General features: G+C 52.4%; 1 protein-coding gene across 1 annotated transcript in view; it reads left to right on the top strand.

Annotated features, from left to right (window-relative positions):
• The window catches only part of COL7A1 (collagen type VII alpha 1 chain), a 59,760-nt gene that overhangs the window by 38,161 nt on the left and 7,227 nt on the right, over positions 1-14,372 (top strand). The window contains 33 exon segments of the mRNA XM_078152403.1: positions 445-492; positions 612-647; positions 1,017-1,130; positions 1,654-1,854; positions 2,186-2,221; positions 2,328-2,372; positions 2,963-3,031; positions 3,964-4,008; positions 4,335-4,397; positions 5,041-5,085; positions 5,769-5,804; positions 6,194-6,229; positions 7,004-7,048; positions 7,357-7,389; positions 7,623-7,685; positions 7,870-7,905; positions 8,002-8,073; positions 8,250-8,318; positions 9,003-9,012; positions 9,015-9,037; positions 9,200-9,241; positions 9,516-9,560; positions 9,695-9,739; positions 10,035-10,070; positions 10,296-10,355; positions 10,717-10,833; positions 12,042-12,113; positions 12,358-12,393; positions 12,548-12,607; positions 12,794-12,838; positions 13,436-13,471; positions 13,869-13,904; positions 14,015-14,071. Coding sequence (XP_078008529.1) covers positions 445-492; positions 612-647; positions 1,017-1,130; positions 1,654-1,854; positions 2,186-2,221; positions 2,328-2,372; positions 2,963-3,031; positions 3,964-4,008; positions 4,335-4,397; positions 5,041-5,085; positions 5,769-5,804; positions 6,194-6,229; positions 7,004-7,048; positions 7,357-7,389; positions 7,623-7,685; positions 7,870-7,905; positions 8,002-8,073; positions 8,250-8,318; positions 9,003-9,012; positions 9,015-9,037; positions 9,200-9,241; positions 9,516-9,560; positions 9,695-9,739; positions 10,035-10,070; positions 10,296-10,355; positions 10,717-10,833; positions 12,042-12,113; positions 12,358-12,393; positions 12,548-12,607; positions 12,794-12,838; positions 13,436-13,471; positions 13,869-13,904; positions 14,015-14,071 — 1,812 coding nt within the window.

A 14,372-nucleotide genomic window follows, 5' to 3' on the forward strand; every position in this document is an offset into this window, starting at 1 on the left:
CACCCCATGTGGTCCCAGATGTGCACACCTGGTCCTACCTACTCACATGGCCCACAATGCTTGCTTACACAGCCTGTCATACATATGCCTCTATGTAGACACAGTTGCCTTCTTCCTGGGGACCACATGGACTTCTCTATGTTTCCTCTTGGCTTCGTAGGAAAATGGGAGGAGGGGGAGATTGCTGGGAATAAGAGGTGGTAAAGAAGGGGCTGTCCACAGTGTCCTGGTCTCTGGAAGTTCAGGCCTGTGTCTGATAGTGGCTCCTTGCTTGGACCAGTCATGCCAGGGCAGTACTTATAACATCCAGCACTGCTGGGATGCCCCCTTTGTGTGGAGCAAGGTGGGGGGGTTTGGGAAAAGAGGGAACCAGGGGGGGCATTGCCTATCTTGTTTTCTTTTCTCTTTCTTTTTTTGCTTACCTTCTTTTCCCCCCTTCCTTAGGGACTCCCTGGAGAGCGTGGCTTGAAAGGGGAATCAGGATCTGTGACAGTAAGTGAGACACTAGAAGGGAAAATGGCAGATACATATGAGGGTGATGGGTAGAACAAAGAGCCTGAGGAAGTGGGATGCCCTGGGATCATAACCTCTCATCTTCTGTGTCCCCTCAGAACATAGAACAATCCCTGGAGTCCCTTGGCCTCAAGGTAAGATGTTGGGAGAGTTGGGGGGGGTGGAAATTGTGAGGGGAGAGTAAGTACCCATGGGATAGGCAGAGCAGCAGACATCCACAGGAGGGACTGTGGCGGGGGGGAGGGGGGGTAAGTACCCAGAGGCAGAGGATGGGGTACTTTAGGGGGTGATAGGCATTGGATATTCCTGGGAACAGGTGAGATGAGAGGATATGTTTCCTTGCAGGGCAGGGCAGGGCAATCCTCTGGTGAGGGAAGAGAGGATATGGGAGTGGTACATACTCAGGGCCTCTGGGGACAGACCTGGGGGTATGTGACACTTCTGTATTTCCCATTTAATCCCTGAGTGGTCTCAGATCTCCAATTCCCTTCACCCTTTCCAAGGTGTCTGCACTTCGACAAATTGTGAAAGATAGCTCAGAGGGCTTCCTTGGCATCTCTGACCGACTCCGAGGCTACAAAGGGGAGCCTGGAGAGCGTGGGCCAATGGGCAAGGAGGCAAGTGAGAGAGTTGGGGATGATGATGATGGGAGGGGGGCAATGTGGTACAGCAGTAAGGGCATTGAGATTTTTTTGAGGGTGGGGGAGGCAGTGGGGGTAAAGTGACATGTCCAGGGTCACAGAGCTGGTAAGTGTCTGAGGCAGGATTTTAACTCAGGCTTTCTTGACTCCAAGGCCAATACTCTATCCACTGTGCCACCTAGCTGTCCCAAGGGCATTGAATATAGAGTTAGAAGTCCGAAGTCTGAATTCCAGTTCTATGCGACCTCGAGCAAATTATTTTTCTGGGCCTCTCTTTCTTCATCTGTAGAATGAGGGAGTTGAACTTTGATTTCCAGGGTCCTTCCCCAGTGCTAGAATCAATGGTCCACTATCACAAGGGGCCAGGGATTTAGGCCCTTCCAGGAATGTGGCTAGTGGAGCCACAGCCACTGGGGAGTTAGTTTTGTTTTACCTTCTTACAAGGGATTCTGGGGTCAGGGGTACTTTGGGGGCTTATGGAGTTATTCTCCTTCATTAGGGGCCTGTTGGCTTGACCGGAGAGCGAGGCCCAAAGGGGGACAGAGGAGACATGGGTCCCCCGGGACCTCCAAGCCATGGTCTTATAGAGAGGGGGCCCCCTGGTCCCCCTGGTCAGCCTGGGGAGCCAGGCAAACCTGGTATCCCTGGGCTCCCAGGCCGAGCAGGAGAGCTGGGTGAGGCTGGACGACCAGGGGAGAGGGTGAGTATGAGGGACGAGGAGCAGGGAAGTGATGAGTACGGTGTCTCTACTGGAGTGGGGAAGGAGCAAGAAGAGGGGCAGGGGGAGGAGTGGGATGGAGAACGGTTGATCCCCTACCACAATCCCATCCTGATATTGCTTTGAGAGGTTAAGGATGTACACGTGGGAGGGGGAATGAGAAGAGAATGAAAGAGGGAACCATGGCGGGGGGCAAGTATGATTGCTTGGGTGCTGTGGAGAGGAGAAATGAGGGATGAGAACGGGGTGGGAGGGATGGGGGGGGAAGGGCTAATGCTTGACACGATCCCCACAATATCATTTGCTTTTTCAGGGTGAGCGTGGAGAGAAGGGGGAGCGTGGTGAACAGGTGCGTAGGGTGGAGTGTCTGGAGAACCCAGGCGGCTCCCTCCCAAGAGCTCCCGCAGTGGAGGACAGAAGGGATGGAGGATTGACTCTTTTCATCTTATCCACAGGGCAGAGATGGGTTACAAGGTCCTCCTGGACCCCCTGGGCCAAAGGTGAGGCACCCCCAGATGTCCTCACAGTCCTGCTGCCCCGTCATTCACCCCTACCTAAGCAGGCTCCATTTAGGAGAAAGACCCCTAGACTTCTCCCTTCACCCCTCGGGTGGAGAGGTCACGGAATCTGAGTTCTGTTCTGGCTCTCCTATGTAGCACCTGTATGACTTGGGCTTACCCATAAAAGGCAGGCGTTAGACCAGATGAGAGCCAAGGTCCCTTCCAGCTCCCAGTTCTATTCCTAGTGTACTATGACTGTCATTCTCAGTGGCCCGAGGACAGAATTTTCCTGTTGCTCCATGTCCCTGGGCACTGTCACTGCTTGCCACCCATGTGGTTGGGTGATTCACAGCTTTCTGATCAGGGCACCCCAGCCTGGTGCTCTTAGACTCTTTCCCATAGAGCAGGTAGAAATGCCATCTATTAATTAACCTGTAGACATCTTTAATTAGGGGCACTGATGATACTATCCATTCTGCTCATTAAAGACTTTCCCCATATGGGGTTGTCTATATAGGTTACCTTCCTGGTGACTGCCTCTCACTGCCATTCTCACTTAGACCTCCCCGCCTCATTTCCTTACTTTCTAGGTTGATGTGGATGGGACAATTCCTGGAGTCCCTGGAGAGCCTGGCATCCCTGGGCTCAGGGGACCTAAGGTCAGTCTGGGCAGCAGTGGTGATAATCAGCTCCAGTCCTGAGTCCCTTATTCCCCTACATAGTTTCACTGCTGCCTTTCCTAAACTGTTGTTTACAGGGGACATAGAGAATCTGGGGCCTGAGCCCCCTTCCCTTCCTTTCTTTTCCCTTCTCTTCCCTTCCCTTTGAGTAAAACCCAGCCTCACAGTGCCCTCTCCCCCAGTGTGGCCCATACTGGAGACCTTGTTTCAAATTCCAGGTCTTCCATTTACTAGGTGTGTCACCACAGTCAAGGCATTTTCTCTCTGAACCTCAGTTTTCCTTATCTGTAAAGTGGGGATGATAATACTTGTACACAGGATTGTTGTGGGGGAAAACACTTTGTAAAGCTTAAGGTGCAATTGATATTTGTGGTATTTTTATATTCTGAACTTAAACACCCCCTAAAATGAGCATTCCCATATAAGAATGTAAAAAGAAGATTGCACATAAAACCATAAATCTCAATTTTGTACTGCTTGCTTCTTAAAAGAAGTATATAGTAAATTCTACATGTAACTTTCAAAACGGTTTTGTTTTTCTGTGCTTCCTTCTGCTCTCCTTTGTGCATTTAAAAAAAAGTTTCAATAGCCCTCTTTCTTTGGTATCACTGTTGCAACTTTTCCCCCTTGAAAACAGAGGAGGGAAATTTTCTCATTAGCAAAGTAGCAAATCTACACAGTGACCATGTCTAAAAATGTCTCCTTCTGCACCTCATGAAATGAGATCTTTTTTTCTTCCTTCTCTTCTTCCTCTTCCTCTTTTTCCTCCTCCTCTTCCTTCGCCTTCTCTTCACTCCTCCTTGTCCTGGGGATGAACTGGATAGGCATTTGATAAGGGCTGAAGGAGATGGGAGAGGGTGGGTGCCAGGTTATCCAGATATTTGACACACAGACTTCTCCTCTCCTGTTAGGGTGAGCCAGGCACAGATGGTGATCGAGGCCCCAAAGGAGACAAGGTGAGAGCCGCCCCTGGGTCCCCTCAGCAGCTGAGGGGGCTCCTTTGTCCTGGCCCCAAAGTAGCTCCTCTGGTTCCTTGGGGATCTTGGGGATGAGATGGTTTATCTTCTTCTTGAGAGAGTGTAGAGACCCCCAAGCCTGTGATCATCCCCTCCCCAAGCAGAGATCCAGCCTTCTTGGTTATCACAGGGCTCACTAGTGGTTATTATGGATCAAGTCTGAATAAATAAATAAATACCCTTGAGCCCCTCCTTGAAGGGTGAGGGGCAGTACCCTGGCCTGGGCTAAGGGTTGCAAAGTTCAGTGCCTGATGTCTGAATTGCAGGGAGAAAATGGAGCCAAGGGTGACCGTGGAGAGGTCGGAGAGAAGGGCCGAGATGGCAGCCCGGTGAGCATGAGCTGGCTTCGTTGGCCACTGAACTGCATGGGTGGGAGGCCGTGCCTGAGTGGAGCCTTGCATGGGCCTTCATCAGGGCACACCCATGAGAGCAACCAGGACTGTGTGTCTGTGGGCCATGGGAAGGAGTGTGTATGTGCATGGAAGTTCATGTGAGAAACTTTGTGAGTAAATTGATATAACATAGGACCTCAGCACTATGTGGATAGGCTCTGTGTATGTGGGGACACATGGGGATTGCATGTGTACACAGGACCATGCATGTATATACTCCTGTGTGCATAAAGCCGTGTGGGGGACTACATGTATGTAAGCTAATCTGTGTATGTGTGTGTGTGTGTGCTTGTATATGTGAGGACTATGTGGGTGGGACAATTTTGTGTGCCTAGTACTGTGTGTGTAGGGGCCACGTGGATTGCAATGCACATGGGACTGTATGTATGGAGACCTTGTTAGCCAGAGGCTAACCCCAGCTTGGTCCCTGGGGCAGCAATGGTGGAGGTGGAGGTGGACATGGTGGTATTCACTCTTAGGACACCCTAGACCTGTCCAGGGTCCATGCCCTGGAGCTGGGAGGTTGGGGGAGGTAGAAGCCTCTCCCTGAAATCTTCAAGGTTAATGTTGTTCTCTCCAGGGTCCTTCTGGAGAGCGGGGACCATCAGGGCCAGAAGGAAAGCCGGTGAGAGGGGACCTGGTGAAAAGAGGGTGGGTCAGGTCACAGGTCTAGTGTAACGCCCCATGACTTCTCGAGGGTGGAATGGGTGAATAATTCTGTTCCCTTGCCAAGCCCTAGGCCCCTCCCTACATCAAGCTTTGGACCCAAGCAAGGTGGGTCAGTTAGCTCAGCATATCTTCTAGGTGCAGTAGTACTCAGCCTCTGGAATATCTGGTCCCTGGTTTTCCTTCATTGTTAGGCAACTGAGGTACTGGCAAGACAGGGGTGGAAGAGGGTGGCCAAGGGAAGGTTATAATTATATCCCTTGATTATAAATCATGGGATCATCGATTATAGATAGAGCTAGAAGGGACCTTAGAAGTCATTGAGACCCTCATTTTACAGATGAAGAAACTGAGGCCCAGAAAGTTTAAGTGTTTCAGGGTCACAAGACTAGTAAGTGTCATAGGCAGGGTTTGACCCAGGTCTTTTCAACCCTCCATCTGGTGCTGTATCCACTATCCCTTAGGGGACTCTTACTGAAAGGTCTTGGGGCTGCTCCCACCCTCAGTGCTAGCCACCCAGACCTTTCTCACAATACCAAAGGTCCATGGCCACAATCATAGTTGACTTCCACTGAAGGTCAGTGTCCCCCAACCTTTATGGGCTTGTAGAGGAAACCTTCATCTCATCTGTTCTCCATCTAGGGTCCTCAGGGTGCAAGAGGAGCCCCAGGCCCAGCAGTGAGTAACCCCCAAAGATTTCACTTTCCAGAGACACCCCCCCTCACCTGCAGGGTCTCCTCTGTTCTCTTACCCTAGAGACACAGTTGCTCCCCCATGTTCTCTGGTATCCTTTCTGTTCCTGCTTCCCCAAGGAACCCCCTTGCTCCCCACTTCCAGGCCTCCGCCTCTGTTCCTAGGCCCTGGAAACCTCCTTGACCTGTCTCTTTCTCTTGATTGTGTCCCCACCCTCTTTCTTGGGGTTCTCCTTTCCCTCCAAGGACTTCCTGGTCTTGTAAACCAGGATACTTCAGTTTCTCCATCTGTTAGTTCAGGCAGGACTGTGGGTGAGGAGGCTGTGGGGGTATTGGCCCTAGGCCTTTCTCATCAGACTTTTTCCTTCCCTCTAGGGCAACCACGGGGACCCAGGACCACATGGTGCCCCAGTGAGTGAGGGAGTGTAATGCCTCTGGGGTAATACCCGGGGAGGTGGGGTCTTTTTCCTCTCTGTTTATGAGAAATAGGAAGGAAGGCGAATATGAGGTCTTTGGTGGTAAGAAGGGGTGCCCAGAAACCAGCAGAACCGTCAAGTCAGGTGCAGGGATGGAGCTGGTGGCACAAACGAGTAGCGCTCCCTGGTGGCCCCATTGAGTGAAGGGGGGTGGTGTTGGTGACCCAACTACAGCCCCGGTCTATGGCCATGGCTCTCAGCTACCCAATAAGTATCCCCTTCTAGACAACACTACCTATCTCTCCTTGTCCTCTTGGAGGGCAGAAGAGTCAATGAGAATAGATCCTCTGGGTCACAGAGGCTGGACCTGGGCCGTGGGGGGAGGGAGGACCATGCCCAGGTAATGTCATAACGATGTCTCCCATCTAAATTAGCTCCAAGTCCACCTTGCCCCAGTGGTCATAGGGAAGCCACCTGGGTCTGCCTGACCAGATTGTGTGGAGGGGCTGGAGTCCCTGAGATGATGTGGGAGGAAACCTGAGATTATCGTGGAGGAAGCGAGGGCCATGATGGGCCAAAGGTCCTGAGAAGCAGTGTAATGGAATGGGGTTAAGAGAGCTGTATTTGGAGTCAGACCTGGCTTCAAATCCTGCCATGGCCTCTTATTCTAAGGCTGTACTGGGAGGAAGCCCCAAGGTTTGAGTAAACTTTTCTAATTGTCCACCCTGTCCCTTGACCTCTGACCCTTTATTCTGAACCTTCTCTCTAGGGACTTGCTGGTCCCCCAGGACCCCAGGGTCCATCTGGCTTGAAGGTCAGTGAAAGATGTTTTTGTGTACCATGTGTCACTAGGTCAGCTGGCCCAGGGGCCCTGTGGGGAAGGGCAGGGTCCTCTCCTGGGGCAGCGTTCCCCCAAGGACATGGAAAGGAATTGGGTGGGAGTGATGGGGAGCACACTTCCTAGGGGGGCTGTTTAGGCAAAGAAAACATCAGACAGGTGGCAGTTGGAGGGATGGAGAGATTGGCCCTTCTAGGGCAAGAGGGAGTGTGGAGAGGAAGGGTCTGGTCTCTGGGAGCCCAGGTTGGGTCTACAGGTGCATGGATTACTTGGATTGTTTGCAGGGGGAGCCTGGTGAGCCTGGACCACCTGCGCGGGTGAGTGACTCCTGTCTTTGGGGGGTCATAGGGTTTGCTCACCTAGGATCAGTATAGGGAAATCATGGGTAGGGGGCTGTTTCTCCTGATCTTTTGTCTCCTGATGAGGTCCCAAGGTGGGGTCTCCCATTAGACACTCAGACTCTGCCTGGGGGAATGGGGGGTGTCGGGGAGCTTATTCCCTCTGAGAAACTTTGACTTCAGTTTCTTTGTCCATATGTGTCTTCACATAGGGCCTGCCTGGCCCCCCAGGAGCCGTGGGTCTGCCTGGCCCCCCAGGTTCCTCTGGCCTTGTGGTGAGCGTTTATGTCTGTCTTGGGTTGGGAGGACACCCTAGGTCTCTGTACCAGCTTCCCAGGCTCTGTCTAGCCCCCAGCCCTGCCCTTGGGAGTGTTTCTCCTTTTCAATCCCTGTCCTGTTCTCACGGCCTCCTTTCCTTCTTCCCATCATGTCTGATATGTTCCTCTCTCCACCCCCTAGGGCCCACAAGGGGCACCAGGTTTACCAGGCCAAGTGGTGAGTTTTTGGGCAAGGAATGGGGATATTAGTTGGAAAAGGAGGGATAGGGGAAGATGGTGACAGATGGTATGACCTGTGACATCTTTCTCTTAGGGGGAGACAGGGAAGCCTGGAGTGACAGGCCGGGATGGCAAAGATGGAGAAAGGGGAGCTCCTGGGGTCCCCGTAAGTATGCAGACTCGAGGGTAGCATCATGGAGAGGAGGAGGGGTCAGAGGGATGGACTGAGAGCAGGAGTAAGTCAGGGAGGGGTGAAAGGGGTGGAGTCAGAGGGCTGATAGGGAAGGGATGGGAAGAGAGGGTGGGACAGAGGTCTGCCTGTCTAATGTTCTTCTGGGGCAGGGGCCGCCTGGCCTGTCTGGCCCTGTTGGACCCAAGGGGGAGCCTGGAGCTGCAGGACTCCCGGGACAGGTAACTGGACGATGTGACCCCACCCCTTTGCCCCTCAGCCCTCCCCCTGCACTCCCTCTACCTCAGTCATTGCTGGGAGCCCAAACCATCCAGCTGTCCACATCCCAGAATCATGCCAGAAGACCCGGCTTTAAGCTCCAGCTTGGTCAATAACTAGCCTTGTAACCTCGGGCAAGTCAGTGACCTCTCTGGGCCTCGATTTCTTCCTCCATAAAATGAATATGAGCAAAAATCTCATGAGCTCCTGTGAAGATCAGATGAGAAAAACATGTATGTGAAGCGTGTTGTAAACTGTGTTCTAGAGTGACTCAGATTTGGAGTCGGAGGAGGTAGGTCCAAATCTACCTTCTTCTCATGTTCATTGGACATATGACCTTATGATCTTGGCCTCAGTTGCCCCATCTGTATAAAGGGGGGGATTAGACTATGCTCCCTCCCTACCTAATCCCATGATCACAACAACCACAACACAAACTATGTATGACACTAAAGATATGTCTTTAGCTTCTGTTCTTAAGAGGGCCCATTCTACAGAAAACCTTTGAAAAGTAAAAATCAGTCCCCTCTCTGTGGTCCCTCCGATCCCATGCAAATATGTCATGGATGAGGGGACTGTGGTACAAATGAGGAGGTGACAGGTCCTCTCAGGGGATGCACTCAGTCACTATTTCTCTCCCCTCCCAGGCTGTGGTCGGGCCCCTGGTATGAAGGGTGAGAAGGTGAGTGAGTCAGGACCAAACCCCAGGGAGGGAATGGGACAAGACTTGGGCCAGGTGAAAAGTCTGGGTGGGGAAGTGACTCTGGGGCCTGGAGGGTGGAGAAGACCCCTCTCTCCAGGGCCCCCCCTTCCCCATTCCTGATTCCCTTCTCTTGGTTCTCAGGGAGCCCCTGGAGGCCTCGCTGGGGACCTAGTGGGAGAACCTGTGAGTGTGTCTCTTCACTTTCTGGGATTTCTGTAATTTTTAATCAGTGACCATCATAGCCCTTGTGATCACCCCTAGAGTGAACCCGTGATCAGTGATCTCCCCCAGAGTATCTATACTGACCCCTGTGATTCCCAAGGATGGAGATCTGTGGCCTCTCATGCCCACCCCAGAGTAGCCATTGTGACCCTCCTCACCCTTCATGACTGGGGAGTCAATGACTTCCCCCTTAGCCTATCCCATTGATCTCTCTTCCCTGACCCCATCCCTGCAGGGATCCAAAGGGGACAGAGGACTTCCTGGGCCTCGGGGAGAGAAGGTGAGGACTGGACCCTTCTCTCCAAGGTCACTAATCCAAGGTGGGAGGGTGGAGGAGGGCAGGGTGCCTAGCTCTGGAGAAGGGGAGCCCATGTTTGGTCTGGGGCCCCCATTTCCTCTCCTCCCTTTGTGCAGGGTGAGGCCGGACAGCCTGGGGAACCTGGCGATCCAGGAGAGGATGTAAGTTGAGGGGGGTCCGACGAGGGGAGAGCACATCTAGGAACATGAATGAATACACACCTGTGTTGGCTCAGGTGCATAAAAAGACGTACATACTTGGACGCATCCTGGGGGGCATATGTGCATTTGTATAATATATACATTATAATATATTTTATGTACATATGTGTGTCTGAACACCTTTGTGTCTCTGCTGTCATGTTTGAGCACATACACGCCTGTGACCCCATGTCTGAGCATGCGTCTCCAAGGTCATATGCTAGAGCTCTCCGGTTCACGTGTTTCTCTTTCTCAGGGCCGGAAAGGGGCACCAGGACTCAGAGGTGAAAAGGTGAGTGTGCCTGACCTCCACCCCCAGCCACCACGTACATTTTCCAGCTGGGCTCCCTTCCTCTCTCTCCCCTCTCAGCCTGGGACCTATCTCCTGGACCTCTACGCCCCCCTAACACTTACGGTGGTCTTTGCTGGGGTGGTGTTGGGGGGTGGGGCTGAGGCTATTATGGGGTTTCTTAGATTCCCCCAAGGCCCCAGAGTTAACCTGCCCTTCTCCCTTCAGGGCTCCATGGGGACTGGGATCCAGGGCCCCCCTGGATCAGATGGGCCCCCAGGCCTGAAGGTGAGAGTGCCCCCCCTAGTTCAGGCTGGCAGTTTGGGGGTAGAAAAGAAGACATATTTGGGGGGCTTGGGGCAGGAGAAATTGGCTGTAAGGGGATGGGGATCCTAAGAGGCTGAAAAATAGCAGGGTGGGGGTGGGGGCAGGGGGTGGAGAAGAAGCGACAGATTTTGAGCTCTGTCTCACCTCCTTTTTGGGATTTAGTTTCCTCCCTGGTAGAAAGAGGGGACCATCCTAGTGTGTCTTGGTCCCGTCTAGCTCTTAATCCTGTGACCTACGACCTGGGGGTGTGGGTACAAACCAAGGGGAGGGAGGATGGATGAAAGGGACCCTGCCTCATGATCTGGGCCTCTCTCTATTTTAGGGAGACTCAGGCCCTCCAGGTCCTCCGGGACCCCCAGGAACACCAGGCGTTGTGGGATTCCCTGGCCAGGCAGGCCCCAGAGGAGAACCTGGGCAGCCGGGCCTTGCTGGAGAGAGGGTAAGGGGGACTGTGGATCCATTATTACCCCCAAGTTACAGACAAACAGAGGTTAAATGACTTGCCCAGAGTCATGCAACTAGAAAGTGTCTGAGGCCTGATTTGAACTCAGGTCTTCCTGACTCTAGGCCCAGGGCCCTATCTACTGTGCCAAAATACAAAACAAACTTAGTGTGTGGGTAGGAAGGGCGGGCATGAGCACTTGGAGGCTTCCTGTAGAGAGTGGTCCTTGCAAGGAATCTTGAGGGAGGGGAGGAATTTCTGGAGGAGGCAGGGAGGAGTGTTGAATATGAGGAACAGAGAAAAGGCCAGTTTATACAGGCCGTGTGTGACGTGCAGCACGGGGAGTGATGTGCAGTGAGCCTAGAAGGAGAGGTGGGGGCTTTCCAAACCAAACAGAAGAGGTGATATTTCATTCTAGCAGTAATAGGGAGCCATTGCAGTTTATTGAGACGGGGAAGCACAATGTTAATGGGTATAATGGAAAGAGCATTATTTTGGGAAGAGAAGTGGAAGATCCCATCATATGATAGTTTTACAACTGGAAGACAACTTGGAGGATGTCTAGGACAATTCTATCATTTTGCAGATTAAAAAAAAAAGAGGTCCAGAGAGAAGTTAAGTGAACCTAAGGTCACACAAGTAGTCAGTGTCAGAGACAAGATTTGAACCCAGGTCCTTGGACTCCAAAACCAGCGTCCTTTCTACTGTGCCACTCTGGCTTGGCTATTTATTGCATATGTAGCCTTAGGCAAGTCTCTTTCTATTTCTGGGCCTCAGTTTCTTCATCTGTAAAATGAAAGAGTTGATCTCTGAGGCCCCTTTCTTGGAGACCAAGTTCTGAAATTAAATAGGGATCTATTGTAGTAATTCAGATAAAAAGTGACTAGAGCCTGAACTCAGGTGGGGGACTTTGTGATGGGTAATGCAGGTAGGATGGGAAGGACCCCATCCCTGGCACCTTACTCCTTCTTTTCTCTCTATATCTAAAAATAAAGCTGAGGTTTGGATCCTGAGTGATTAGGAAGATGGTGGCAACAGGAGGAGGGGGAGCCAACTTAGGGAGGATGTGAGGGCTTAGAAGAGGGTTCTCTGTAAGCTCTCTGCATTTCTGATTAGGAGAGAGTCTCACTGTGGACCCCACCCCCCTGACCTTATTTTATTCTATGTGGGGACCTAGTTCCCTCACTCTCTCATCTCTCCTACAGGGTTTGATGGGGCCTTCTGGGAAAGAAGGGATCCCAGGGCCTCCTGGGCTCCCAGGACAAGCTGGAGCAGCAGTGAGTCCTAGCATTGATGCATCTGAGTGTCCGTGTGTCTGAATGCTCCCATAACCACTTATCTGACCATCTGTATGTTCCTGTGTTCATTGATATGGATGTCATCTCCCAGGGCCCTCCTGACCTTGGCCAGCTGAGGGACATTACCCTTCCCCAGAGGGCATGAGGGCTAAACCCCCATCTCCACAAAACCCTGTGTCCCCTCCCATTTTCCTCCTCTTCACATTTTTCTGTCTGTTCACAGGGACCACCCGGGGCCTCTGGACCCAAAGGAGACAAGGTAGGAGGAGAGGGCTGAGGGAGACACTTGGAGAAAGTAGGGAAGAGAGATGTGAAGGAGGGGGTGCCCTGGTCCCTGGCCCCTCTCTCCCCACCCCCCTCTCCCCCACCCCCACCCCAGCTACATCTGGCAAGCTCATCCATCTCTTTATCAGGGAGATCCTGGAGTGGGGCAGCCAGGCGCCCGAGGAGAGAGAGGGGATCCAGGCATCCGGGTATGTATTCCTCTGAGTATGGAGTCTTCCTAGCAGTGACCAGGCAGTGACCCCTGCTCCTAGCGTGGGAGGTGGGGAAGGTCACTCCATGGACCCTTAGCCTTACCCCAGTTCCTTATTCCCCAAACTCTTGCTGCTCTGTCTCTGAGACCTCGGCATTCTGGTGAAACCTGACTTCTCCTCCAGGGTGAAAATGGCCGTCCTGGTCTGGAGGGAGACAGAGGCCCCGCGGTAAGCGTTGGAGCATCCTTCTGTGGTGTAAACCTTGCGCATACTTCATTCATTCAGAGTTTATTAGGCACCTACTGTGTGCAGAATCTATCTCCAGGTGCTGGGGGAGGTAAAAGTTTGTTCAGACTGGTCCCTGACCTCTCAGAGCTCACTGTTTAGCAGGGAGGTAATACACAATATTATGAGATGAGCATGTTCAGTGGGCAACTGATCCCGAACCCGGCACCCTAACCCATCAAAGAGATTTCTGCTCTTCCACATTCTCATAGCATTTGCTGGAGCCTCCCTTTCGTCCTTGCTTTACTTTGCTAGCATTGGTTATTTCTGTACTTGTCCTTTCCCTCATTAGATCACAAGCATCTTGGAAGCAGGGTCTGGGTTAGTGCCACCGGTGAGTCCTGAATCCAGGACTTTGCACATAGTGTTGTCCCTGGGACATGAGGACCAAAGAGATTCACCCATGTCTCCGAGAGAGCCCAGGCTGGGTATCTCCACCCTTAATGTCTTCTGAGACACCACCCCTCTTCCCCAGGAGTTACCCGCAGTCCCTTCCCCAGATGGCTTCATTAATTCTGCTCCTCTTTTCCCCTCCCATAGGGCCCTACAGGGAATCGGGGGGAGCGAGGGGACAAGGTGAGTATGTGTGGATAGGATGGGGCCAGGCCCCAAAGAGCGTGGGAACATAACCATGTATGCATGCATATATATGTGTGTGTGTGTGTGTGTGTGTGTGCAGGAGCACTCATGTGTGAGGGTTGGGGTCTATAGACCATGAAGAGGGGAGGTGTCTGAGAGTAGAGGTGCTAAGGGAGAGAGATCTCCACCCATCCTCCCCTCCCAGAGTTTGTGATCCTGGGGAGATTTCTTGCCCTCTCTGGGTCTCAGTTTCCTCATCTGAAAAAACGAAGGGGTCAGATTAGATGATCTCTAAGCTTCAAGTCCTATGATCTTATGAAACTCAATGGTCCTGGACTAAGTGACCACCTTTTCCCCCCTCTCTTATCCCTCTTTCTTCCCCTTCTTCTGGCAGGGTGATGCAGGAGCCCCTGGACCGAAGGGTGACAAGGTACGATGGGGAAGGGAGAAGGAGGCTATGGAGGGAAGGAAGGAGATGACAGATGGAAGGGGGGATACCCATGAGTCACAGCGCTCTCTCTCCCTCTCCTTCTCTGTCAGGGTGATACAGCTGTGATCGAGGGGCCTCCTGGGCTCCGAGGCCCCAAGGGAGAGACAGTGAGTCGGGAAAGGGAGAAATGGGGTGGCAGAGGCCTGGGGTGGCTATGGGGGTGGGGGGAAGCTTTCTCTGAGTGGCGGGCTTCCTGGAAAATCCCTGCCCTCTCCCCAATCTGCCATGGTCCCCAGATACCTGGGATGATCTCTAAGTAGGGGTTAGACTCCTGAGGGATAGGGTCTGGCCAATTCCTGGTGGAGAATCTAAGGAATGATGAAGTTAGGCAGCAAAATGTTCCAGCGTATCTCATCTTCCCTCTTCGTTTTGGGTCAAGAAGGAAGGACTTAGTATGTTTGTTAGAAT

Source organism: Phascolarctos cinereus, unplaced genomic scaffold, assembly GCF_003287225.1.
Source record: "Phascolarctos cinereus isolate Bilbo 61053 unplaced genomic scaffold, phaCin_HiC Scaffold_4;HRSCAF=312, whole genome shotgun sequence".
NCBI lineage: Eukaryota > Metazoa > Chordata > Mammalia > Diprotodontia > Phascolarctidae > Phascolarctos > Phascolarctos cinereus.